Below are 25,705 nucleotides of genomic sequence, written 5' to 3'. Positions count from 1 at the left end.
CCAGGTGCGCCCGGCACGCAGGTGCGCCCGGCACGCAGCTGCGCCCGGCACGCAGCTGCACCCGGCACGCAAGTCTCCACGCGTGCGGTGGTTAACCAATTCCTCGGGCACCTGCGCAATGGGTGGGGAACGGGACGTTGCTAGGGAGACAGCCGAGGGGAGGGGCTTTGGTTACCCTTGCGCTACCGGCAGTGCCCGCCTCCCAGCGCCTGTATCTGAGTGTTCGAATTCATTTGCCCGCTAAAGCTGCTGGGATTGCGACCCCGCCCTAAACCACAGGCGCGAGCCTCCAACGCTGAGAGGTGTTCCTGCGGCTGCGCAGGGGCGCCGGCGCGCCTGCGCGCTTTCTTCCAGCGCTGGAGAAGCTTCGTGGAGAGGGCTCGGCGGGGTGAAGCCGCTAGGCGCCTGGCCTCCCTACTGTCATTGGTTGGTTATTTGAAAATTTTGTTTTTTTAAATGTAATTCTGTCCCTCCTACCCCCTCCACAGACGTTGACTCTATCCTAGGTGTGCTAGTCATTGTTGAAATTCGAAGGTGGACAGGGGGCGGGGTCTTAGTTTTGGAGGTTTGGTACAAACAAGGGAAAAGTTATTTTAGAAAGTTGTTACCTCGTGGATAGGTGATACAGACCCCGGAGCCGGATTTACTGGGGTTGAATCCCAGCCCCAACACTTAGTTGCTTCAAGGCTTGGGGCGAGTTAAGTAATGGCCCTGTGCTTGCGCTTTCGCATCTGTAAAATGGGCACAGTGTGGGGAGTATATGAGTTTGAGTAAGCAAAGCACTTAGAACACTATCTGGCATATAAACTTGCTATGTAATAAAGGATACGTGACATTATTTAGTGGCATATGTAGATTGAGGCTGCCCATCTTCAGAAGGAGGCACAGTCTGAGGCACCTGGGTGGCTCAGTTGGTTAAGGGTCTGACTCTTGATTTCTGCTCTCATAGCAGAAATAGTCTCATAGTTCCTTAGTTCGGGCTCTGTGCTGTTAGCACAGATTCTCTCCTTGCCCTTCCCCTCCCCTGCTCGCTCTCTTGCTCTCTCTCAAGATAAACCTTAAAAAAAAAAAAAAAACACAGTCTGAGTAACTTTCAGAAGCAAAGCAGGTGAGTATTTTAAAGTAAAGCCATAAATCTTTTCTTGGCTCACAGAGGAGCTACAAGTATAGTGTATATTGGAATTGTATTCTTTCAAATACAAAACGAGATTAGAGGGATGTCTGGCTGGCTCAGCCAGTAGAGTGTGAGACTATTGATCTCGGGCTTGTGAGTTGGAGCCTAGCAGCCCCAAGTGTAGAGATTTAAAAAATCTAGGGGCACCTGGGTGGCTCAGTTTGTTAAGCATTGGACTCTTGATCTCAAATCAGGTCATGATCTCACCAACCGTGAGATCGAGCCCACTCATTGGGCTCTGTGCTGACCGCGTGGAGCCTGCTAGGGATTCTCTCTGCCCCTCCCCTGCTCGCTCACTCTCAAATAAACTTAAATAAAAAATAAAATGTAAAAATCTAAAAGACCAAAACATGATTAGAGCCCATTATACAGTATTTATTATTATTATTATTACTATTTTGCTCCTACTTTTGCTATAGCAGTTCCCTTCCTTTATGTCCAGTTTGAATAAAACACTTGGAGTTTGTGAAACCCCAAGAATACAATTACATAATCCAAGGGAAACCGGTTGTTTAATTGCAGTCACGTTTATTTGCAGTTTCTATACACACTTTCTAGGTAATCAAACTTTTCTGGTACATTTTTTTGAGAGGGGTTCACAATGAAACTGTCACCATTTTTACTAAAAATAAATACAAGACTTAAAGTGTTGCACAGCTCTAAAATATACAAAGGCTTGAGTTGAATGTAAACGTTGAAAACATCTTACAAAAAGAAACCATTTCTGCAACAATTTAAAAAGTTCATATTTACAAATATTACAAAAATACAAAATGGATGCAAGTCCATAAACCATTGTCTTTTTGGCCAGCATGAACTGGTTCTAGTACCAAAATAGTTACACTGTAACCTTCTTTATAGTTTTAAATCTTTGTCGTCATCTAGTTCTCTAAGTCGGCCGTCACTGCAGCAAATCGACTCACTCACTGACCTTTGGCAAGAGCAAACCGTGTGTTTTGTTTGCAACAACTAGTCCATGTCCTCTACTTAGCCAAAAAAAAAAAAAAAAAGGAAAAAAATTTCCCCCACACAACATAGACATGTTGCATAAACATAAAAGAACAAAAAATTAGCATCAGTGCAAACAACAGAAGAAAAGTTTGGATTGATGTTTTTCACGATACCTAATGTGTGTACCCTGCTTCAAAATGGCAGTGATGTTGAAGACAGCCCTCTAATTCTTGGTTTTATATGCTATGTAATAAAGCCATGTAGAATATTCCAGATTACTAAGGAATTTCTTACTATTTTTTTTTTTAAACTCAGTTTGTTGCTCAATACTCTTTCCACAGTGAATTTAAAATCCATCATTATTTGGGTTTTTTTTTTTTAATCTATGAAATATAAAATAGAGAAACTCTGCTATAGATTTTTAGAGTAAACAAAATAAGTAAAACTATATTATAAGGGTTAGTTCTGTGATCATTACATATAGAAGGAATCTTATTGCCTCACAATTCAAGTCAGTATGTATTTTAAAAAATATATGGTACCATTACTTAAATTGATGTCAATAATAAAAAGGTGACATTTATTAAAGCCAATTCATGTGTTTCCTATCCAAGATTTAGAATCACTTTTAAAGCCCACATACCTTTCTTTACGCTTAAAAAACCCCTGACTACACAAAAGCCATACTGCAAACGAACTGCTTTTATGAAAATTACAAAAGATCACCTACTGTGACTGGAAATGACGGTTTCTTATCGCATTTGTCTAAAAACATTATTTTTTAAAATTTTGCCAAGTGTACTTTTCAAAGCATGAGAAAAAGTTATTCATGTTCCCATGTGGTGTCAAACCATGCTGGTTTTCTTGATTAACGGGTTCCAATGACAAGTGATGGTCCACTTTTTCAAACCCCCAAACATTTTTCTTTTAGTAAAAAGTATAACACTTTGTAAATGTTCAAATGTACCCTTTACCAGGTAGCTTATCTATCCCAGCACAAACACCCACACCCACACACACATACGTTCTCCCTCCTCTACCCCGCCACCCCCCAGCACCCATTTTACACACAAGGATGACAAGAAATTAAGAAATATTATTTGATAGTAAAAACAAATAGTAGAAGAAGCCAGACATTTTTTTCTTTACAAACAAACAAAAAGCCAACAGCAATCAGATTCTCTAATTTTCAATCTGTAACATCTTAGAAAGTGTTTCTATCGAAAGACAGCATCTTCTTAGACCAGGCTTTCTCCTTCATATTGTATGAATTAAACCAAAGCCACAAACCCCCTGTCACACATCCTACTTTCCCAAATACCACTTGCATAAACTTAAAGCCAGCTGCTTATCAATTTCTTCATAACTCTGGTCTGTTCTATCATTCTAATTACATTCTATTCATTTATAGGCCATATCCCTTCTTAGTTCTCTCTACATTCTACCTTGTCCCAATCAAAACATATTCTAAGTACATAGCTGCTTATATTTCTGACAAAGCATTTCAAACATTAGTATCATTTCATGTTAAAATCAGAGGTGTAAGAACCATTTGCAGATTTCAACTTGTAACTACTTTTTTTTCAGCTTTAAGACAAGAAAATTCAAGTAATTTCAAGTAATTCAGCTTGTTTCCCTGCCTTCATTTTATCAGAGCACTCGCCCTGACATTTCCTTTCCCACCCACCACCCCTCCCCTTTCGCCATCAAGCAGATACAGTAAAATCAGACAAAAACTCATTTGTATGTAGTGTTGTGAACCAGAGCTGTTCCCCATTCCCAGTTTAACAGCGAATATAAATAATGCATATACACATACCTATTTCCCAACTATATTGTTCACAGTGTCATTTCTGTTACTTTTTAGGTAGCGTGAATCTCATCAGCACAGAGAGAAAGCTTCACTGAAAACTCATTGCAGGTACTTACTGATAAGTCAATAGCTCTGTGGCATGCTTATGTTTTATTTTTGTTAGTTAAAGAACCTGGAGCTAATTGCTACACTGTTTAAGGAGTTCATAGTCATTAGATTATGACTGTTTATGCCCCCAGTAGCCTAATATAAAACATAACCTAAAATTAAGTATTGTTTTCCCTATTCATTCTCTTGAAAGCAATCCATTGAAAAACTAAAAGTCTAAAAGACACTGTCAGATGCTGTTCTTCGGGGCTTTGTGTTGAGAATGATTCTTCTCATTGATTAAAAAAAAAATCAAAAGCATGCTTTCCATTCTGTCCAAATTACCACATGGTAAATCATAGCCATGTGTTACTATTTGCTTGTTTGGTGCTGCAATTTGTCACAAAAATGGTTAGGTCTGAATTCATTAATTTAAATTAATCACGTTTCAGTATATGACCTCAAGATTTCCTTTATTTCGCCAGTTTAAAATTCATAACTGAGGTTTATCACTCAGAAAATCATATTGGTGGACATTTAAATATGGTATTTGATATGAAAATGGTATTCACAGAATACAATTATTACAGTTTATTTCTTGTGTTTTTTAAACAGTTGGTTTGTAGTAGATAATTGGCCACATGTCCACTCGTCATTGATAAATCTATTTACACATTTTTATCAAAAATATGGTATTTACATGTGTGTAGTTCTTTCTTCTAAATTTTGCTGTAGTTCATTTTAATGTAAAAAAATACCAAACCTCCAGAGTAATTTCATCTTCTTAAGAATTATGACAGTGAGGGCTTTGTTTTTTGAATAGGCAGCTCTGGGAAAACTTTTTCTAGGTTTCATGAAAAGCAGACATCTTCAAATTCTGTATTATAAAAGGAATGAGATTGGGTAAATCAAACTATACTAAAGAAAAATATGAAAGACGGTGCAGCTACTTAAAAACATGGAAAATAATCAAGAAAGACCAAACCAGCTTCCATTTCCCCAGCGAATGTTTAGGAATTCGTTGGGAAGCAGCAATGGTGCCCGATGGTGCCCCGTGGTGTGCCGACACCCATCCCCCCTCCCGCCCCCCAGTCCTCCGCACCGGTCCTGCGTCCTGTTAGGACCAAGGGCTCTGGCCTCTGCCAGCCAGCCTGGCCCGGGCCACCTAGGTGGAGCTCTGGGAGGACCGGTCGTCGTGGGGACTCCCGTCAGAATTTTCTGTCTCCCCCTCGGAGATGGCCTGCATGGGCGCGTTGTAGAGCCTGCAGCGGACGCTGTAGCGGCTGCTGCTGGCCGCGGGGGGCGCTCGGGAGCGCCCGACCCTTGCGGATGCTGAGGTGGCAAAGTTCTTGGAGGAGAAGCCTTCTGCGTTCACTCTTGGGGAGCATGGAGACAGCGGGGACAACACCTCGGCTCCAGGGGCCCCCTGATGGGCCTCATGGGCGCTCTGCGGGGACTCCGCCGGGAGCTCCCCCGGGGGTTTGGGCAGGATGGGGCTCTTCAGGATCTCAGTAGCAGACATGCGGTAACTGGAATCCGAGCGGCTTCCTTTCTTGAGCAGCAGCAGCTTAAACTCTTCGTTCGATGTGTTGGACTTTTTGGCGTTTCGGTAGATGAGGCCGGGAGACCTCTGGCTGTTTGGCGTGCTCACGCTGCTGTTGGGCGAAGTGACAGAACCGGCTCCGGCGCTGCCGCTGCCAAGAGCAGCTCTCGATTTGCTTCGAGCAGACATATCCCCAGAATCTTTTCTTCCAAGGACTTTCCTCTTGGACCTTTCGAGAAAAGGAAAAATCTCAGTCCGTGTGGCTTTGTACGAAACTAAAATCATTAAGGCATATTCGTGCCCCTCCTTGAAGAGCGCCTCGGTGCACCCAAGCTGACCGGGTAGCAAGCGTTAGGGGAGTGGACACGAGGACGGAGATGTGGTCCTTGCCCCGATAGCACTCACAGCCTGAGGGAGACTTTCCGATAGCCAGTGGACGTGTACTGGTTCTAGAAATGACCATTTCACATAATGACTACTGTGGAGACTAGGGGATGTAGAGGAGGACCTATTGGGATGTTTTGCACGAGTGTAAGAAAATACTGCTGCCTGACTTCCGGTTAGAGGGTAGGCAGTGAAGGACTCTGGCTTTCTCTTGTTAAATCTGTCTCTTCACCACAGATAAAATGATCAGAGGTCTGGGGTTGGTTTCCAGGGAAATACCAGGAGAGCAAAGCGGGTGGAGGTGTGGATGGGACAGGATTAGCTAGAGGTTGATGGTTGGTAGGCTTGGGTGATGGGTGTGAGTGGGGTGGAGGAGATGAATCACACCATTCTGTCTCCTTTTTACATTTTCTGTACAAAGAAATTTCTTACGTGACTTTTAAAATAAATCAATCCGGTTTGGGCTGTAAATACAATTTTCCATAGCTGCTTGGTAACATCAGCACTGTATAAGTCAGTAAGCCAACTTTCTGTGCACAGCTGAAAACCTAGACCACCTCTGGAGCTCTACAAACTCTCACAAAAACAAGGTTATTCCTCTCACTTTGCTGTACATAAATAATTAAACCCTACACAAATGCAAATCTTAAGATTACCAAGCTCAGAAAGTCTACCAAACCTAGGCATCCATCATCATATTATTTCTCTTGATAATAGTGTAAATTTAGCGAATCTTCAGCACGATTCAGTTCACTGATAAATAGTGGCAACATGCTCTTTCGCCAGCCTAAAAATCCATAGGATAGAGAAAATGTCAACTTTACAGTTGGAGACCAGCTTCAGTTTGGTTCGCCCAAACCTTCCTGGTTGTTATGTTGCACATGCCAGTGTCCAGCACTGCCAACAGGGGAGGGGTTTCAAACTAACACTTGTTTGTAGCATCTACCGTATTCTAGACGCTAAAATGTTATCTTAGCGTCAAAACTGAACATGCGAGCTATAGGTATCTCCACCAACAGTAAGGAATAGGTAGAGAGGTTTTAACTGACAAGACTGGTCAGGAAGTAGCAGCGCTTAGACTCCATTCCAGATGCTTTTGACTCCACTACTTACATTCTGTCCACTATTCCAGATACTAACATTTGGTCCTGTGGGGTAAGAACTCGGCTCTGTAACTTATATAGCATTTTATTAACTGGTCCTAAGATAAAGTGGGGAAGGGAAATATAATTGGAGCTTAGCCTACACATGGAGCAAAGAAAACATAAACTGATGATTCTTCACTCTCTGAGTGGAAAGGTGTGCCTGCTAAAGGAATAGCCACACAGAAGGCATTTCTGACTGACTCCTTTAAAAAAAGTTGAAGAGTGATGCTCCTTCTTTATGAGAAAACCACATCAACGGAAAACTCAAGTTCCCTTAAAAACTAGAATTCCAGGGGAAATGATGGTAAGCTGCTTGCAAAAAAACTTGCTTCAAAAAATACAATTTCATAAGGTACAAGAGACAGTCCCCAAGTTTTGTCCTTTGGGAGTCCCATCTAGGTCATGGAGGCCTAGTGGAAGACAGCGGTCGTGGTTGTGAAAGGAGTAGGCACATCAGGATTGGATAGCTCAGTCTGATGTGGGATCGCTTTCCAAGCACTAGTTCCTGCTCTGTTCATCGGCCACAAGTTGTAAGGAGTATATATTCTTGCACACATGGCTCTTGATCGCAGGTGGCAGGTGAGAGAATGTGAATGGGCAACATGGACACAACAGTGTCTTAGAAAAACAGCCCAGAGGACATTCTCTGTTCGTGGGATTTGGAGCACTAATTTTAGAGAAGGCCAGTGTTATTAAAGACATTTAAGTTTTAGGAAGATAGGGAAAAAAGGGAGCAGTGATTAGTTCTGAGCTATGAAATGGGCAAGTTTATACACTCTCTTGTCTCCAACTTGGGTTCTGTCTAGTGAATCAACTTGCATTGATCTCTGCTAGTGTAGGATTACAGCTGTGAGCATATTTTTTTTTTTTTTTGGCTCAAGAAATTATTTTCAGTCCAAGATGACAGTAGCGTTTGAGCTTTCACTCTAAGTTACTTAACCATAAATTGTTTTCAAATGAGAACTTGTTCTAGAATGTCTTTCCTATGGAAAAAACATCTCCCTTCAGCAGTTCTTATGAAAGTCTCTCAGTTGAGGTCAAGCTATATATAAAGGCTCGCATTGTCCTGCACAAATGTCAATCTGTCACTTTGACTTGGAAAAACAATTTTTCTTTGCTTTTTTGCTGAATGTATCACAAGTACACAAGGCTTTCCCATATTTGCATTTCATGAGATGCACTATAAAAAGGAAAACTTTCGGTATTGTTGCCTCACCTGTGAAAAAAGGAAAACTTTTGGTATTGTTGCCTCACCTGTGAATGACTGCAAATAAATCCTCAGTTGTACGAGGTTTGTTTGGAGACACGAACACACCCTCTGCTTCAGCCTGAGAGTCTTCACTGAGTGGCGAAATCATAGAGTCATCACTCGGTGACGATTCTTAAATTAAGAAAAAAAAACCGCATCTTTAGGAGGAAGGTACCAGGCATGCTGCTGTGTTTCAGTGACTTGTGGAATAAATGAACAACAGTTACCTTACTGCTGTTTTTAAAAAGATGTCTGTCACAGCTCAGTCCCTCAATAACAAAAACTTTTTATCTCAATTGTTGTAATAAGTAAAAAAAAAAAAAAAGTGGAGGGAAACCAACCCCCAGGGTGGTGCTATGTTATAGGGAACATAAGAAAGGAAAAACTTAAGGAAGTGCCACGAGACACCTTTCCATTGTGACAAAGGTATCAACGACTGACCTTTCAGTGAAACCTCCTCCATACTTCCTTGGGTCTCCTCTGCTCCGCTGTTACCAGAGGCACTTTGGGCTGAAATACCTGAAGCAATATTTTCCTGCTCGGAACGTTTTTCAGGGCATGGATTTGCAGTTGATACCTCTGCTTCGTAGCTGATATTCCCAGGCACTTGGTCATGGTGGCGGCTCATCCCCAGTTGATGCTTAAGGGGATTGCTTATGTCTGTGGGTCTGGTTGGTGCGTCCGACTGAGATGTCAGCACATCTGCAGACTCCAGTTGAGCAGCTTCCTCTCCACCTGCAGAGGATGCCTTCTGCGCCTGTGCCGGGGCTTCATCTGCACCAGCTCCATATTGGAGTGTTTTACCATCCACATCACTTAGGCGGGCGACAGAGACCCTCTGAAATCCTTCTGTGGGAAAGTCACAAGTTTTACTTGGTGTGTTTTCTGGAATGGGCTCACTCTCCATAGGTATTGGGTCTCTTGTGACACTTGACTCTAGAAGATTGCTACCAGCTGAGGTAACTGTTTCTGGGTCACAATGATTCTTTACATCAAAAGTATATTTTTTCTCTAGCTGTAGTTTATCTGGTCCCATCTCAAGTGCAGAGGAGTCTAAAAAGGACAGTATGGTGTCTTCAGTGGAGTACTGACGTGATACTGATTTCTTAGCCAAATGTGGCTTCATCTTGCCTGGCGACAGGGCAGCCATTGCGAGAGCATTGTCCTCTAAGTAGGGGAGATCTGTATTGTTGCCTTCTTTTTGTTTAGCTTCTTCAGACTTACTGATGGACCTAAGGTTCACAGATTTCAGGACTGTCGGTGTAATTGCAAGGGATGGTGGAGGATTGGACTTGAGTGTTTCTCCTACTGGGTTCTGCTTATTATGACTAAACACATGCAGTGGGTGACGGTGGTGGAATGGTTTATTCAAGACACTATGAAGAGCACTTAGGTCAAGATGGGTGGGAGGTATAATTGGAAGTTCAAGGTCTTTACTCAGTGACAGAGCTCCATCTTTTAAAGAGGGTTGCTGTAGTGAGGATTTCCTTTCTGGGACTTTCGGTTTTCTTTTGCTACCTCCAGGAGACAGTGGACCAGAAAAGAAAGCTGTAGGGAAAGAGGAGGTTGGTGTTTCAGACTGGCTCGAGTAGCCACTTGATGGGGATGCCAAGCCGGCCAGCTTTTCTGGTGAAGCCAGTTTAAACTCATTGTCAACAGAAGGAAGAGATGGGGTGGTGGCTCTTGATTCTGACTGGGATGTTTGGGACTCAGAGCTCTCTGGAGATTTGATGCATTCGATAACTGTGGTACCTGTAGCAGTGCTTGAATTAGATAAAGATCTGTAAGGATCATTTGTTTTCAAGTCATTTAGAAGCCAGAGATCTGCATAGTGAGTTGAGTCAGCACCTTCATCTTTGAATGGTGGAATATCTGAAGTGTCTAACTGAGGTTCCTTAATACCATGTTCACTCTGATTCATCCAAGAAGATTCCTGCTTGGTGGGAAGGTTGGCATTTTCCATTCGAGAAGGCGTGTTGGAGAAATCAAGAGGCAGCTTCATTTCCCTGGAACTGTGAGGCAGGAGCTGGCCAGTGTTTATCTTTGGTTCTTTCTTCTCAGAAACGTCTGCATTTCCATCGGACTTCCTCAGTGATGAGCTCCGTTTAGGTGGGGTCGGCTTTGCCTTTGGTTTCCTGAAAGAGATGCTTGGTCTTCCCTGCCTCCTGTGGTCTAAGTAGTCCTGCCAGGCACAGTCCGGGAGAGTAGGAGGAACCCCCATGCCGTGGCCATTCTCTGGGCCCAGGGCTGCATAGTGACAGACATAACTCTTGTTACCTTTGAGGCCACAGTCAAAGTGCATGGAAGTGTAGTATCCTTCTGTGTCCACTGAAAAGTGAGAGCTAGTGTCTGCTTTGTCTGATGGAGACTTTTCCAGAAAGCTGTCATAGGTGGCCATGCTTGTGAAGCTCGGGCAGCCTAGGCTGTCTGCCTTGGGGCGTTCAGGACTAAAATCCTGGCGGCAGGAGGCATCGTGATGGTGATGCAGGTAGTTCCACTCACTGTCACTTGTGTTGCTGTTGTTGGGGTCATCCAGCAGGTCGGCCACCGTGGAGGTAAAGGAGTTTGCCCGGTGGCCTCTCACTTTATCCAGGTGGTCGTTGTACTGCTCGGTCACGAAGACAGTGGCATCCTCATTAGCATGAGGGGCCGTGTTTAGGGACAACTCCGAGTCACAGTGTGAAGAGCCAGTGAGGGGAGGAGAAGCTGCAGGAGGAATCGTCTCTGAGGTCTGTGAGGGGCATGTGGAGCTGCTCCCACTCCAGTTGCCGCTGGATGACTGGTGCTCGTCCTTCTGGTCCATGTGGCTGCTGAGGAGGACGCCAGCCGTGGAGATGCAGTGGATGGGGCTCCCAAAGGTGTCCGAGTTGGAGGAGATGTCACAGCTACCAGAATCGGCAGCCATTCGGGATAGACGCGACCTCCCTCTCTCATTTAACTTGTGCTGGGGGCTGTGAAGATGTTGAGAGCAAGCCAGGCCCAGAGCAGGCTGGCGTTCCTGTGCACTCGGGCTGCTGGGGGCATCACTGCAATCATTAGTGTTTCTTTCTTGGTCACTCACGAAAGGCTCCCCCTCTTCATATGCCGAGGGTTTAGCACCAACTTTGGGCTCAGCATCCCCACCTCTGTTGCCCTCCCGGGGAAGGCTCCGAGATCTTGTGCGGCTGCTCACTGCTGTAGTAAACATGGCGTCGCCTTTGTCTGCCAACGCGGAGATGTTGCCGGCAGAATGAGAAAGGGAAGCTGCGATGCTCTGACCCCTTTGAGCTCTGATTCTCCTTCTGGATGGAGCAGCAATCAGAATATCTTCGGTTTGGCACTCCGAGTCCCTGGTTCCAGACCTCCTGTTGACAGTGCTGGAAGGGTCTGGATGTGTGTGCACGATCACATTCCTCTCCCTGGCCACAGGGGATTCATCAGAATCTAGGGCACATGGACAGCACAGTGAGATATTGTATACCTCAGCAGGCTAACACACATTCTGAGAGATGCCCACAAATCTGGGTGCGGCATACTGGATCTTTCTCTTTGAGAAAAAACAAGCAGCACGTAAAATTAGGAGAAAGTTAAAAGGCTTTGGGGAATCTGCCCATTTGCCTCTCTGTGTCTCTGTCCCTCTCCCTCTCCCTCTCTACACACACACACATTTTCTTAGTGTATACTAAGAGAACATGTTCTTAGATCTTTTGTGAATTCTCTCTCTTCACTGTCAAATTATTTGCCCCAGTAAGTGATGACTATTTTTTTTTAAACTAAAGTTAAACTTAAGTGCATTTAGTCTTCTTGGCCACTATTCTTTTTTATTTTGTAATATATACTCAACAAAGTAAAACTCTTATAACTCATTATATGTAATAATAGAGATGCTACCCTAATAATAATAATAACAACAACAATAATAAAATGTAGGAAGAGATTCCTAAATACATGGAACAGAAAAAAAATAGAAAAAAAAGTCATAAAGCGTAACATGTTATCAGTATTCAATATTTAATTGAATATGCTTGAAATTTACCTTTTTAAAATAGTTAATGCCATAAAAGTATATCTCTCTTCAAATAAAGGTATAATTTTTTAAAAATAATTTTTCACAGAATCTTGTTAGTTTTTATTATTTCCATATTAATAAAACTTTTAAAAAATTACCAAAATATTACATTTCAGCCGTAAGACCTGAACATATATACCTAAATCCATAAGGTTAAAATCTTCATGGTCAAGGACAGAGATTCAAAAAGTAATACCACCAGCTTGCTGAACACAAAACAAGTACACACCATTTCAAAGCCTCTACAAGTTACCACACTGACTATTTTTAAGGAAGCTGATTAAAAGGCCGGCTTCCATTTCCCCTCCTTATAATCGCACCCAACAGAATGTTAACCATTAACAGTTTTATACCACACCTATTTCTTGTTGGACTCTTCTGGGGATACCCGAGATGGTTTTCCTCCTCCTCAGTTTTCGTCTCCGCTGTAGTACGGATTGTGAATGAACAAGAGAGCAGCGTATACTAGCCTCTCTGTCAAAACCAACTCCTGCAACCCACAGATAGGTCTCATTAGCCTTTAGAAATGGCAAACAAATTTTCATTTGCTTGGAACACAGTGATATTTATTGATTGGAAGTAAAGGAAGAGTTTGGATTAAGCCCGTGAATAAATATAAGGGAGCCCTTATTCAGCTCTTATTTAAATTACTCTGCGGTACATTAAGCTTTACTTCTAAATGCGGCTCTGCACAACAGCTTGCACTGCCAAGAGCAACAAGCAAAGAAGGAAAATCAAAAGAAAGAGGAGAGAAAAATAACATCAAAGAATCACTCTCACACAGAAACAGCTCCTTAAGGACTCACAACCTTTAGTTACTATTTACTGGGCTCTCTGATGCTGTCTTTGCAGAGTAGATCCAGAGCTAAGATGCTAACCCAAATTAGTTCAGCTAACATTTCCTGACCCATCTCTTCACTAAAAGCATCTTTGTGAGGTATCTTTTCCCTCTCTACCCACTACACTGCAACCCTACACACACACACACGCACACGCACACACACACACACTCACGCACACTCTTTCTGTGACGAGAAAGTAGCCTAAAGATTTGTTTTTAAATTCTCATGTAACTCTTTCTACTTTCTTCTACTGACCCAGTTGGACACTTTTTGGTTTGGTACCAAGATCTTATCAATATAAGAGGAAAGTACAAGGCAGTCCCCAGTTCTATCCTTGAGTGGGTCTGCCTTCTCCATCAGGTGGAAATGAAGCTGGGAGTCCCAGTCTTTACAGTGAGTCTCTGTTTGCTTTTATAAATACAGGGGCCAGACCTTGATGCCTATTTGTTTCTCTTTCCATAATCACATCATTGCTACGCTACAGGCAGTCTTATCAAATCTAGAATGGTGAAGGAGGTGGTGAGGAACTCAAACTCCTGTCTGGCATAGGCATGCGCCATGGATTTGTCAGCGTGAGCTTTGCCTCAGAAAGTCATGATGCCAAAAGTGCTTTGGAATCTGGTTACCTCATCATTTATCCTGACTGTTAAGCTTAGAGCAGGATGGCATGTTAAACTTCGGCTCAGCTACATAATGAAGCACTCTGAGTTCTGCTTAGCATCACAGTGACAACAGTTTCTAGAACTCACTTTGAAAAAAGTCTGAGATATCACATGATGAATAATTACAATATTATTGGAGAATCTGTACTAACGGAATTTTCCTTTCTTAGCTCCAACCAAAAATTAAGATCCTTCATTCTACTCATACTAATTACAGGACGTCTGGCATACAGACACACTTTATGTTATATGGACGTAATTAGGAGCTTTCTCATTAAAGCTCTTGAAATCAGCATATAATCTAGGCTTTAGTCTGAGAGTTCCTGAAATAAAGCAGAAGGAAAGATCTTCCTTTTTCCTGAATCACAAGACCCATAATCAAAGAACTAAATTTGAAAACAAGATTTACTTACAGTGTTATGAAGAAAGCAGGTGGTGCTCAAATCAAATGTTCCCAGAATGGAAAGTTAGTTTAAGAGGATGCCAAAACGATACATTTTGACATCTACCTAATCCAACCCATTTAGATTGTGGACATCAGATAAAGTACACATCCTTAGAATAATTTATCCTACAAGTTGAGGAGATCATCGGGAAAATTACTCCCACCTCATAACCAGCTGATCAACCAGAATTCTTGTTTTTCAGGAAGGAAATAAGGTCTATCCCAGATACCTGTTCATCCTTTGCTCTCCACTTTATGGGAGAGAAATCTCAGTGGGGTTAATAATAGCCATGTCCAAAATGCATCTCAAGCGACATGCAATTTTTAATCACATGGTACCAGGAAAAAAGTCAGTAATTATATGGCCATTTGGAAAATTTCAATATGCAAATAAGTTAAAATGTAACTATTACAGATGTTTAAAGAAAGCCCAGTGGATAGATCGTTTTATGTCTATCTTTGAAAGTTAGAATATGTCATAACATTATTTTACTTAAAGCTGAGATTACCTGGAATTTACAATTGCTGCAGGCAAACTTTTCAAGAAAAGTCCGTACAGGTTTACATTTGACTTAGTCTAATACACTCTCAATACACAAGAGGAGGAAAGCAGAGAGGAATGGAAGACAGGCTTGCTGGATTAGAATAGAATTCAGCCTTCATCTCTGAATACATATATTTTTAGGTCAGAAATCACCAAAATCGATGCAGAAGTCTAAATGATCTTTTAAACAAGCCTACCTTCATCCAAGGAAGCCTGAAAACAGATTTTATAGTTGGTCTACAGGATCATTACTTGCCGTTTGAGGGACCTGGGGTTTGCTGTTTTCTCTCTTGCTGGGCCATGCATCATTATCATATGATTAATCACTGCCGCTTTCTCCATTATTTCAGTCAGCTATGACCAAAGAGCTGTTTGGTGACTTTTTTTCAAAAAGAAACTGTCCATCATTTACATAACAAGCGGCCCAGCAGAACATATGCAAATTGATGTTCAAAACCTGACAAAAGCATATTAAACATCTTCTGGGTTGTATTCTGATGAAAAAGGTATTGCTTGTTTACAAAGCGGTGTTCTTAACTGGTACACCCAGAAGCACAGGTTTTGAACATATTTAAAACACAGAATATTCTGACCCGACTGCCCCTAAGAAAAGAACAGAACGTTACCAGTGACATTGATGGGAATAATGCAAGAAGAGATCACTTGGGCATCTTGTTTCATTTTCTCCTCTGGTGTTGGGAGAGGCAGTGCTTTGCTCCAGTTGGTCTGCTTGTCCAGTGTCGAGGGGATATTGTGTACCGGGTTTTTCGGCCTCTGCCCTAACGTGACATCTGTGTCTTCATCTTCTGGGGGATGGGACTGCAAATGAAGTACATTCAGACTTCGCCATCATGGTTTATATGTAAGCACACATATTAAGGAATTTCCCAGTTAAGAACAGTGAGGTCAGATATAAACTTTTAGATCAAAGGAAGAATTCCTAGAAATAGTAAGCACAACTAATCGAAAGTTATGATTTCAATAGTCAAGAGACACAGAAGAAAAAATGGGCTACATGAACATGCTTTTCAGGTCAAATGGAATTAAGAGGAGAGACAGGTAGCCATAAATCCCCAAACTTCAAACTGAAGAAAAATCTGAGTCTCTAATCTAGTGAGAGGTAGATTCTGGATATCTATCTCGCTGTATATTGCTACTGAAAGTCTTGAGAGCTCAAAATGACTGGGATCAAAGGGAGAAGATGATATAGATGCCTACGAAAAGGTTCAGAAAACGTCCCAGAAAACCTGGAGTCAGGAGACATTCCAGAACACATCACCTGGAAGGACAAAGCCTATCTTAATCTGAGAGGCTGGATTAAAACATAAGGAGTTGATTTTACTGCACGACAATGGCATTTGTGAATAACATTTGAAAAATGTAGTTTCACCAACGCTGCGTGCACATGGAAAAACAAATCCCCCAACTTACTACAGTGGAAAATACAAAAGCAGTTAATGGGGAGAAAGAGTCGAGAGGGCTTCTTTTTCAAATTCAGAATATAAAGGGCCTTAGCTGAGTTTCTTTCCGCTTTGCAGTGTGAAGCTTTTCTTCTAGCTGTTTAGTTAGAGGCCTTGACTTCTGTATGACATTTGAAAATTCTCCATCCAAACCCTTGATAGATATTAATATCGTCTACCTTTTACTTCAGGGCTGGGGTCCTAACCCAGATTATTAAAAAGGCTCCATTCCAATTTTGATTTCAGGGTTGGGTTTCTAAACCAGATTATCTTAAAAGACCCAGTTTTCACCACTGAACCTAGTTTTCTTTCTTTACATAATTTGGAGGAAGGTGAGTGTATAAAATAAATACTTTTTCCTCTTATTCCAGTTAAGTTTTAATAATATTCTGTCCTAAAATCACAAAAAAATTTTTTTTCTCATCATATTTGGAAGCATTGTGTCCTGTTGACTCAGGATTTCACATATTGTCAAATTGTTCTCAGGTCCTCTTAAAGAGAAGATTCCAGAGCCACTTGTTTAAGTTAACCCCGCAGCATTTGCTTACCTTGTCAGAGGTATCTGCGAAACCCCCCAACACACCCAACAGGATATGATTGCCCCCCCCCCCAGAAAAATATGTTCGCCATGAACATTTTAGTAAAACATCGCAACCTTCTTTCTCTCTTCAGCTTTTGTGCAGATTCCCAGCGAAGCGAATAGCTCAAATAAAGTTGGAGCACAAAAGACTTTGTTTCCTAGGTAACTTCCAAAAAGAAAAAAAAAGTTTGGTGCATGCAAAACGAGAGACAGAAAAAGAGGCAGAGCGAGCGAGCGAGAGCTGGAAAGAAACCCCCACCACCAGAGGCCACATTTCCTAGGCGATTCCTTCCTTGAATAACAATGGGCTGGGAAACAAAGAAAGAATAGTGACCCGACTACAGGCTCTGACCAGCAGCCAAAAGCACGTTTTATTTAACGGCGGCGACAGGGATAACTGGCTCCCCGAGAATCCTTTTGTCCTCTTCTCTTTTTTTGATTTGAGAAGTTTCACAGTTCTGATAAATATAGGGCGAGTCGGAATTTCTTCCCTTCGAACTATAAAGTCCAGGAGTGGCATTAGGTGATGCGTGTCTTGAACAGAGCCTTAATTGCAATTTAGGGGGGGAAAGTAAGTGGGAAAGACAGCCAAGGACACTGCTGTCTAAATCATATTTTATTTAATTCAAGTTAGGAAAATATCACTCTTAAAGTGGAGTTAAAAGAGTACCTGTTAGTTAGAAACAACAGTTTGCCATAGTTAAAAGACAGAAGAAAGTGTCTGGAGAGAGTGGGATAGGGCTGTGATGGAATGTTCTCAGAACCAGTACCTTTCTACTCCATGGGGTCATGTGGCAACACTCAGTGGGGGAGGGCGAACGGGTGCTGTTAAACTATGAACATGAAATGCAAAAAAAGAAAAAATTAAAAACATGCACACAACATACAGTACACCCTGGTTAAGCCAAGTCTGTAATATCAGTGAATGAATATATACTGGGATAGCTCCCTCCCTCCCTCCCTCTCTCTCTCTCTCTCTCTCCCTCCCTCCCTCCCTCTCTCCCTCTCTCTCTCCCTCCCTCTCCCCTTCCTTCCTTCTGAATACCTCCCTATTTTATGAGAAGTAGCATAAATAGCGGGTCCCTATTTTATGAGAAGTAGCATAAATAGCGGTTAAGAGCACAGACTTTGGAGCTAGACTGTCTGAGTTCAGATCCTGGTTCTACCACTTCTTTGCTTTGTGGCCAGGGACAAGTATTCAACCTTTCTAAGGTCAATTTCCTCATTTGGAAGATAGGGAGATAACAGCATCTATCTACCCTTCAGGATTCTTTTGAGGATTAAATGAGTAAATATACAGAACAGACTGAGAAGAATGTTGGCACTCAATAAGCTCTCTAAGTCCGTGTCAGCTACTACCACCACTACTGCTACTATTATCATTGTCCTTACCTTGTAGCCATGGCATATCTGTGACACTGTTTTTGCAAAATAGTGACTTTCCTTTAGCTCCCAATCCCAATTTGTTAATTTGGGAAATACTGAATTATTTTCCTTCCTTACAGTGAATTCATTTTCCTGTGAGCTCCTTGAAAGAAAATTCCCTGTGTGCAACGTCTTCCTCTAGGTTGCTTAAAATTTGCCTCTTCCTCATATTCATAGACTGTATTTGAAGACAAGACCAGGTTCAAGGGCATGTGACAAGGCCCTGCACTCAGGACACCAAGCTTTTTTGAGTAAGGGGCCCTACCTTTTCATTTTGCACCGGGCCCCACAAATTACGTAGCTGGTCCTATTTAGAGAATAATCAGGTAACTACAATCCCCTTTTCAGGATCTACTGAGAAGGACGTTGAAACTCTTTTAAACTCTAAACCATGTCAGCTTTGGATTCAATTAGGCCTCTATTACAGCACTTTCCATATAGCATTGCTTTAACATAACCTGAACTATCCCTGGATGTGTCTTTTTCTTCTGTTAGATTATGAGTTCCTAGGGGTCAGGAGCCATATTTGATTTTCTTTTCAGTCTTCCATGACGCCAGCAAAATGCCTCCTCATTGTAAGGGCTCAACAAATTATTTTGTGCCTTTGAATGATATGAGCCCTGTGTGTTCTAACACTGATGGAAAACCCAAATACAGTAAGGATTGTGTTCAAGATATCAGGAGGAAGCAGACACCACAGAACCCACGGGTACTCACCATCTTAGTGCCGATAGGTGGAAGCAAATAGAGGAAACCACAAGCAGCGTTTGGTTCCATCAGAGGCTCAGTATTAATGTATTCCAGTTCTAACCTGTTCTTAAGCCTATGGCAGACATATGTTTTGGAGGTGGAACGCTCAAGGTCTAATTCTCTTCTAAGCTTCTAAATGTTAACGGACAGGGTTGCTCATTAATTTTTAAGCAAAGCAAATGCCATCTCCTCAGGCCCGGTTAACTTTGATCTCAGTGTTATTTAAGATAAATGATTTTTGTAGGGTCTATGGCTCCCTCATTGAAAATGATTATTTTGGGGTGCCTGGGTGGCTCAGTTGAACATCCAGCTTTGGCTCAGGTCATGATCTTGCGGTTCGTGAATTCGAGCCCCGCGTCAGGCTCTGTGCTGACAGCTCAGAGCCTGGAGCCTGCTTCAGATTCTGTGTCCCCTTCTCTCGCCTCACCCCCACCCCGGCTTGTGCTCTCTCTCTCTGTCTTTCAAAAATGAATAAACATAAAAAATTTTTTTAAATAAAAAAAAGGAAAAATGATTATTTTGACAGATGTGCTGTATGTGGCCTGAGTTCAAGCATTAACCTGGGTCTCTCCTAAGAATCAGTCACAGATAGTGATGTGCAGGTCTCAAGACGCTTGGGTATGCAAAATAGCAAACTCACGGAAGTAGGAAAAAGGGAGCCAGAAAACAAAGCCCACGTGGTAAAGGAACCTGTTTCCAAGAAACCAAAGGCTCCAGTGTCTCATGAAAGGATTTCAAAAAACTACACAGCAGGAAACTGCAGGGCATAACATATTAATGATATTAATATTAGTATGTTTGGTCATTTGCCTTAAATCTTCCAAGTCATCTCTCCTGTTGAGTATTTTTGCCAGGAGTGAGGGATGAGGAGTGGTTTTTATTTTTTCATCAGTTTTAGAAGCCCCTCCATCCCATTAAACAATCATGAGGTAACATCTGGAAGTGACTAAGGATGGCAAGTCCAGAGAGAGCTCAGTCCGTTCTGTTTGGTCACCATCATGAAGTCAAGGTCTGTCTGTAATCTTTCACAGAAGATTGCTTCTCAGATAATCGGTCTCAGCTATTTCGATAGTAGCTCCAGCCTCCAGCTTGTGAGAGCTGAAACTAGGTACTCTTGAGCTTGTGTGTGAAAGGACTGTGTTCTTTGGTTCCACCGCCCGACTAAAGCACTCAAGTTCCTGCAGATGGTCTGTTGATTTAGGGTATTTAGGCTTATAATATTCAAATGGACTTTCGTTTTATTTCTGCCATGAAATTAGTAACTGCTTGAGGGTAGTGTTTTAAAGCATTCTCTCTCCTAGGTGTTTGGTCAAAGGAAGCGAGAGCGTTCTGATTATTTCTGATTAGATTTTTACATGGTGAATGCAGTAATCAGTTCATAGAATTCTCTTCTCAATTATTTAAGAAATAAAACTGAAAGAAAACTGTTACCTCAGCACATCTCTGCACGGCCCAGCATGCCTCTCCTTAATGGGTGCAGATGGGTAAGGTGAGGAAAAGCCGCATGCTGGTCAAGCTTGCGTGAGTTACATTATTCTGTATAGGCTCTATTTGAATGAATGCTATTGCTTATTCTTAGTAAGACTTATAAGGGCAGAAACCATTTCTTGTTCATAACCATATTCCTACTGCCTTGGTACTGCTTAAACAAAATGTGTTGTACTGCCAGCTAGCACCCCCGTATGCCTAGCATAAGCAAACAGAGAAATCCTCTCAAAAGAGAGAAGATCAAATTATTTCCACATAGAATTTTTCAGTATAACATTCAGCACAAAGTCAAAGATAACAAGGCAAGAGCAGGAGACCAGACAGCATGAGCAAGGAGCGTCCAAAACAATAGTTGATAGAAGCAGACCCATAGGGCCTCCTGCTCTTGAAATTACCACTGCGTGCAGGAGTAGCAGTGAACAACCTAGGCTTCCCCAGAATACATGGGTGGGAAGATTGTTAGACCATTCATTCATTCATTCAAGAGCATTTCTTTGAAGGTCAAAATCAGCCCCAGTGGAAACAAACTGTCACATGAAAAATGATATCCCTCTCATGGGTATAGGCATGCTCACTGCACAATTCTTTTGACTTTTCTGTACTTCCAAATTTTCTCATAAACAAATGTTGAAGAAAAACACATACATAAAACTTTCTCCTTCCTTTTCTAGGTTCCCATTCTGGCCCTCCTACCACTGATTTTGAGAGGGCTTAGACTCCAAGATGCACCATTTTAGAATCAGCCACCGCTGGTCTTGCCCATCTTGTCCCTGACAAAAGATGCTTTTTGGATGCTTGCATCCCATTTCTGTCCCTGATGGCCCCATAATTTACACCCTCACATCCTTTCTCTAGCTGCCCAGGAAACTGCTTCCACGAAAGCTAGAGTTATATATTTTTGGTCAGTGTTCAGAGCAGGAAATAACAGACATTAATTTCTTCACTTTTGTGGCTGTGAACAAGCATTTCTCCAAAGATCTCAAGATTTGCCCCCACCTTTGTCTTACTGCCAAAAGAAAAATATAATCTCTCCACATTTTACTTTCTTTTTGGTTTTATTTTATATGTTGATGGGAGCTTATTGTGCTTCAAAACTCTCCAAAAGACATCTGTTAAAATGTTGTGAGTATTTCAAAAGGAAATGTTTTGAAAATTTGGCTCTGGTGTGTGATCTAACTGATAACACATGGCATTTATAGCAGCTGACTTTGAGGGCTGATTTATTACTGTCATGCTGTCTTAAACATGAGAAATATTTACTAGAGAATGGATGTTGTGGTACACTTTGGTAGGGGAATAAAACCTTAGAGTAAAGATGTTCATTGCAAGCCAAGTGGGTTCCCGGTGAGGTGATCTGGGCTCTCATTGTCACCCTACTCTGAGACTTACTTGTCCTTAGACCTGGTCCCTGCATTTATGCACAGCTTATAGCCCATTTGTGAGATGGAGGAGACCTTGTCTGCCTCAGATTTTTCTTTACTGGAGTGTGTGTATGTGTTGCACATAAACATGAAGTGTTTGGTCTTTCTGGAGGGCTTAAAGGAACACCTTCTTCACATAGCACCCTTAGTGCCACAGTTACATGGCACTTTTATTCCATGATGGTGTCCCACAGTCTCCTCGTGGCTGGCATTGTGCTCTTCCAGACATGTTTAATGACATCATTTCTGACTCATGCTGTGCTCCTCCCTTTCCTCTCTCCTCAACTCCAACATTTACCATAGGGAACAACCTTGGGAAAACACAATGAAGTTAAGTAAAAGCTTAGGGTGCATCCTGTGCTTTCTCTGTCCTAAGCCTTTCTTCCCTTTCCTGGTGTTTCCTTTGTCACCACTCTCTCCCAGGCAGCAGGAGCCTTCATGCTTCCCCTAAGGAAGCTGCTGAATGCAGCACCCCCAAGTGCCCAAACCCTTCACGCCACGTTCCCAGCCAGCTGTGAGGGTAGACAGGCGCCCACAGGTGCATTCATGTTAATGTGCTGAGAACTCCTAGTGAAAAGCCCAAAGGAGCACGTCTCTGAAGCAGAATTCTGGACAGTGGTTATAGGCCAGGAGGGAGATATTTGGGAACAAGTGCCTACTAGGTTCTTTAACCGTTTTACACATTACTATTTAAAACAGCACAACTCATAAATGTGCAGGACTGGGGAAAACGGCCTTAATCATTGATAAATCTGCTTTTCCAAATCATAACTTTTTTTCTCTTCTCTGGTGGATATTGCCACCACCACTTCCTCACTTCTCCTGAGAAACACTTTGCAAAAGGAAATATACAAAAGGCCAATAAGCATACGCAAGGGCCCTCAACATCATTTCTCATCAGGAAAATTCAAATGAAAACCACAAGCAAATAATGCTATATGTTAGAGGGGCTAAAATTAAAAATATTAATACACCAAATGTTGACAAAGATGAAAAGCAAGTAGAGCTCTCATAAATTGATGAGGGGAGGGTAAAATGGTATAGTCATTTCAGAGACTGGCAATATCTAACAAACCTGACGTATGTCTACCCTTTAATTCCTTCTTAGGTAAATGGAGGTAAGAAGAATGAGTATGTCCACAGAAAGCCTTGCACAAAAATATTTACAGCAACTTTATTCACAAAGTCCCTCCCCCAAAACTCTCACAACTAGAAACACCTCAAATATCTACCAACAACAGAATGGGTAAACAAATTGGGGACTACTGTATTCATGCAATGCAGTACTACCCGGTAATAAAGAAGAATACAGTATTGCTACGTACAACATTGCCCTCAAAAAAGTATGTGGAGTGAAAAAAGCCAGACACCAAAGAGTATGTGCTCATTCACTTTTGAATCCCATCTTGTTGATAGACGTCTCAGGTATGAGATCCGTGTCTAGAGAGCAGAACATGAACGCAATGGCAACGGTGCAGTTTTTACCCAAAGAGAGGTTTTTTGAAAGATAGCAGGTAACCACAAAGAATCTCTCTCTCCTTTTGATCTCAGCTGGAACTGAATGCAAATTCTTAGGGTGATGGAATGCAAAATGATTTTATGTATTTTAAAGTTCAGGAACACTTTGTTTAATGGTGTTCTATGAATGAAGTGATTTAAATGTGCCGAGCATAACAAAATTCTACTTTGAAGCCTGTGTGGAAGGTAGTCCCCATGTGAATGGAAAAGAGGGCTCCAGGGAGGCCGGGACGGAGAGCACTTCCTGCTGCTGCTCAGTCACTTATTCATGGGAGTTGCTCTGGACTGTCAAGGAGAACACAAAACAAGGCCTACTGGGCCACGACCACTGTGATGTTGACGCCAGTGAGTGTCTTATTCATCCCCTGTGGCCAGCTTTGCCAGTTAGTGGGGTCACTGCCAAGGGCCATTCAGCATCAGTTCTCAAAAGTTGCTAGCACCAAATAAAAGACATGAGTGGGGAAAAGGCAGGCCAGGCTTTGAAGTGGAGGGAAGAAGGAGGCTTTGAACTCCTGCAAACAGCGCAAATACCCTCACCCACAATGGCCCAGAGGTGCGGGGAGAATTCTTCCCTCACCCTCCTGCCTTGCCGTCGCCTGGGGGCTCTGAGGTGTGCGGTAACTGAAGACATGTTGTGTATTTGGTCTCACTCCAACTGACACTTTTCCCTTCTAACTCACGCCAAATGTGGCGAGAACTCGGTAGGGTGCTACTTGACCTTATCCCAGCAAATTAAACAAAATAAAAAAGATAAAACTTTCTTATGCATGTGCCATGCATGTCCCGCCTTTACTTTTTTCCTGTTTTCCCCCCTTCTTTAAATTGACTCTTTTTTTTAGTATAGCTCTGTGTTATCATGTGCACAGACTCACATAACCCTCCCACAATCAGGAGTCAGAGCATGTCCATTACTTCAAAAAGGTCCCTTGTGCTGTCCCTTTAGAGTCACAGTCTCCCCCAGCTCTTAGCCCCTGGCAACCAAGAGTCCGTTCTCCTTCGCTATGGTTTTGTCATTTTGAAAGTGTCATATAAATGGAATCCTACCTTTTGAGCCTGGCTTCTTTCACTCAGCATAATGCCTTTGAGATCCATCCAAGTTGTTGTGCGTATCAGCAATTCATTCCTTTTTATTGTGAGTAGTATTCCATTATCTGCTTAGACTCTGAACAGTGAAATGTCTCAGGCATGCAAGAAAATGGGAACCTGAGAATATTCTGTGATGATGTGTACAAACAAGTAATTTTATTCGCTGTTCCACAGCCAGGCTAATGTTTTAAAAAGAAAGAATTCCAACGCTAAAACCTGCAACAAGGAATTTTCTTTATTTCTCATAATATTTGTTGTTAACTGCACTTATTGGCTAATGCTTTCATTAGCTATTGTGCGGCCTATATTAAGCTGTCGTCTGTCAGCTGCAAATCTCTTCTTCCATGCTCTGTTATGCTGGGACCCTGCAAATAACCCTTCTTCACCAGCTGCTCCCTGTTAGGTTCTGCCCTAGGAGTGTGAGCTCCTTTCTGCAGTTACTATCTCTGTCACCTCAGTTTCCCATGTGCTGTGTCTGCTTTATGGTACCTTCCCTATGCTGAATTCTCTCTGTTAAAACAACTGGTGTGGACTCTTTTTTCCTGGCTGGACCCTGACTGATCAAGTATGTGGTACCAGGCTTTCACCCCTGGCTTACTTAATGTCTAAGGCATCTAAAGTAGTGGGCTAATTCTGGTTCCTTAGTCCATGAGGAAAATAGGAACCGGTGTGATCGTCCGTGGGGTGTCAGCATGATGATAATCTCTGCAACTTATGGCAGAGAACAGGAGAACTAATGTCACAAAAGCAAACTGCTTCTGGTGATTCTCGAACATGGGTATAGAGGGAAAAAGTATTTACTGGTGTCAGTAGCTGTATAGTTCCATGTCCTAGGTGCTGTGCTGATTTGCTCCAAGAAAAATCCTGTATCACAACAACGGCTACAAGTCAAGTCATAAGCTACTTTTAGCCAGTCTCCTAGATCTGTCTACCTTTTGCAAGACCAGACACCTAAATTAAATGGAGAGTGTGATAGGCATCACCACTCCTGTGATCTTAGATTTGAAACTAACTTCAGGCTCCTCTCTCCCTACTATACCAAGAAGGAACCTCTAGAAATTGAGGAAGTTAATCCTATACATGCACAGTC

The 25,705-nt window shown here is 42.2% G+C and overlaps 1 protein-coding gene and 1 long non-coding RNA gene across 5 annotated transcripts in view; one reads left to right on the top strand and one right to left on the bottom strand.

The window, feature by feature from the left end:
- Window positions 1-49: 49 nt before the first annotated feature.
- The window catches only part of LOC113597693 (uncharacterized), a 50,103-nt gene continuing 24,447 nt past the window's right edge, over window positions 50-25,705 (top strand). The window contains exons 1-2 of the long non-coding RNA XR_008290032.1: window positions 50-426; window positions 3,993-4,046. This is a non-coding gene — a long non-coding RNA (uncharacterized LOC113597693). The remainder of the gene's footprint in view (window positions 427-3,992; window positions 4,047-25,705) is intronic.
- NHS (NHS actin remodeling regulator) overlaps window positions 1,658-25,705 on the bottom strand; it is a 339,957-nt gene continuing 315,909 nt past the window's right edge. For 2 of the 4 annotated variants that reach the window (XM_027054463.2, XM_053202122.1), the window contains exons 4-9: window positions 17,698-17,760; window positions 15,514-15,706; window positions 12,753-12,884; window positions 8,788-11,769; window positions 8,352-8,478; window positions 1,658-5,797 (exon numbers count right to left, since the gene is read on the bottom strand). In XM_027054463.2, the coding sequence (XP_026910264.2) occupies window positions 5,191-5,797; window positions 8,352-8,478; window positions 8,788-11,769; window positions 12,753-12,884; window positions 15,514-15,706; window positions 17,698-17,760 (4,104 nt within the window). In that variant the 3' untranslated portion in view covers window positions 1,658-5,190. The remainder of the gene's footprint in view (window positions 5,798-8,351; window positions 8,479-8,787; window positions 11,770-12,752; window positions 12,885-15,513; window positions 15,707-17,697; window positions 17,761-25,705) is intronic. The other 2 variants (XM_027054465.2, XM_027054464.2) reach the window with 2 other exon arrangements.

The sequence above is a fragment of the Acinonyx jubatus genome, chromosome X (genome assembly GCF_027475565.1).
Source record: "Acinonyx jubatus isolate Ajub_Pintada_27869175 chromosome X, VMU_Ajub_asm_v1.0, whole genome shotgun sequence".
In the NCBI taxonomy this organism is placed as follows: Eukaryota; Metazoa; Chordata; class Mammalia; order Carnivora; family Felidae; genus Acinonyx; species Acinonyx jubatus.
Note: the sequence above shows the minus strand (reverse complement) of the source record. Positions and strands in the feature narration are given on the sequence as shown.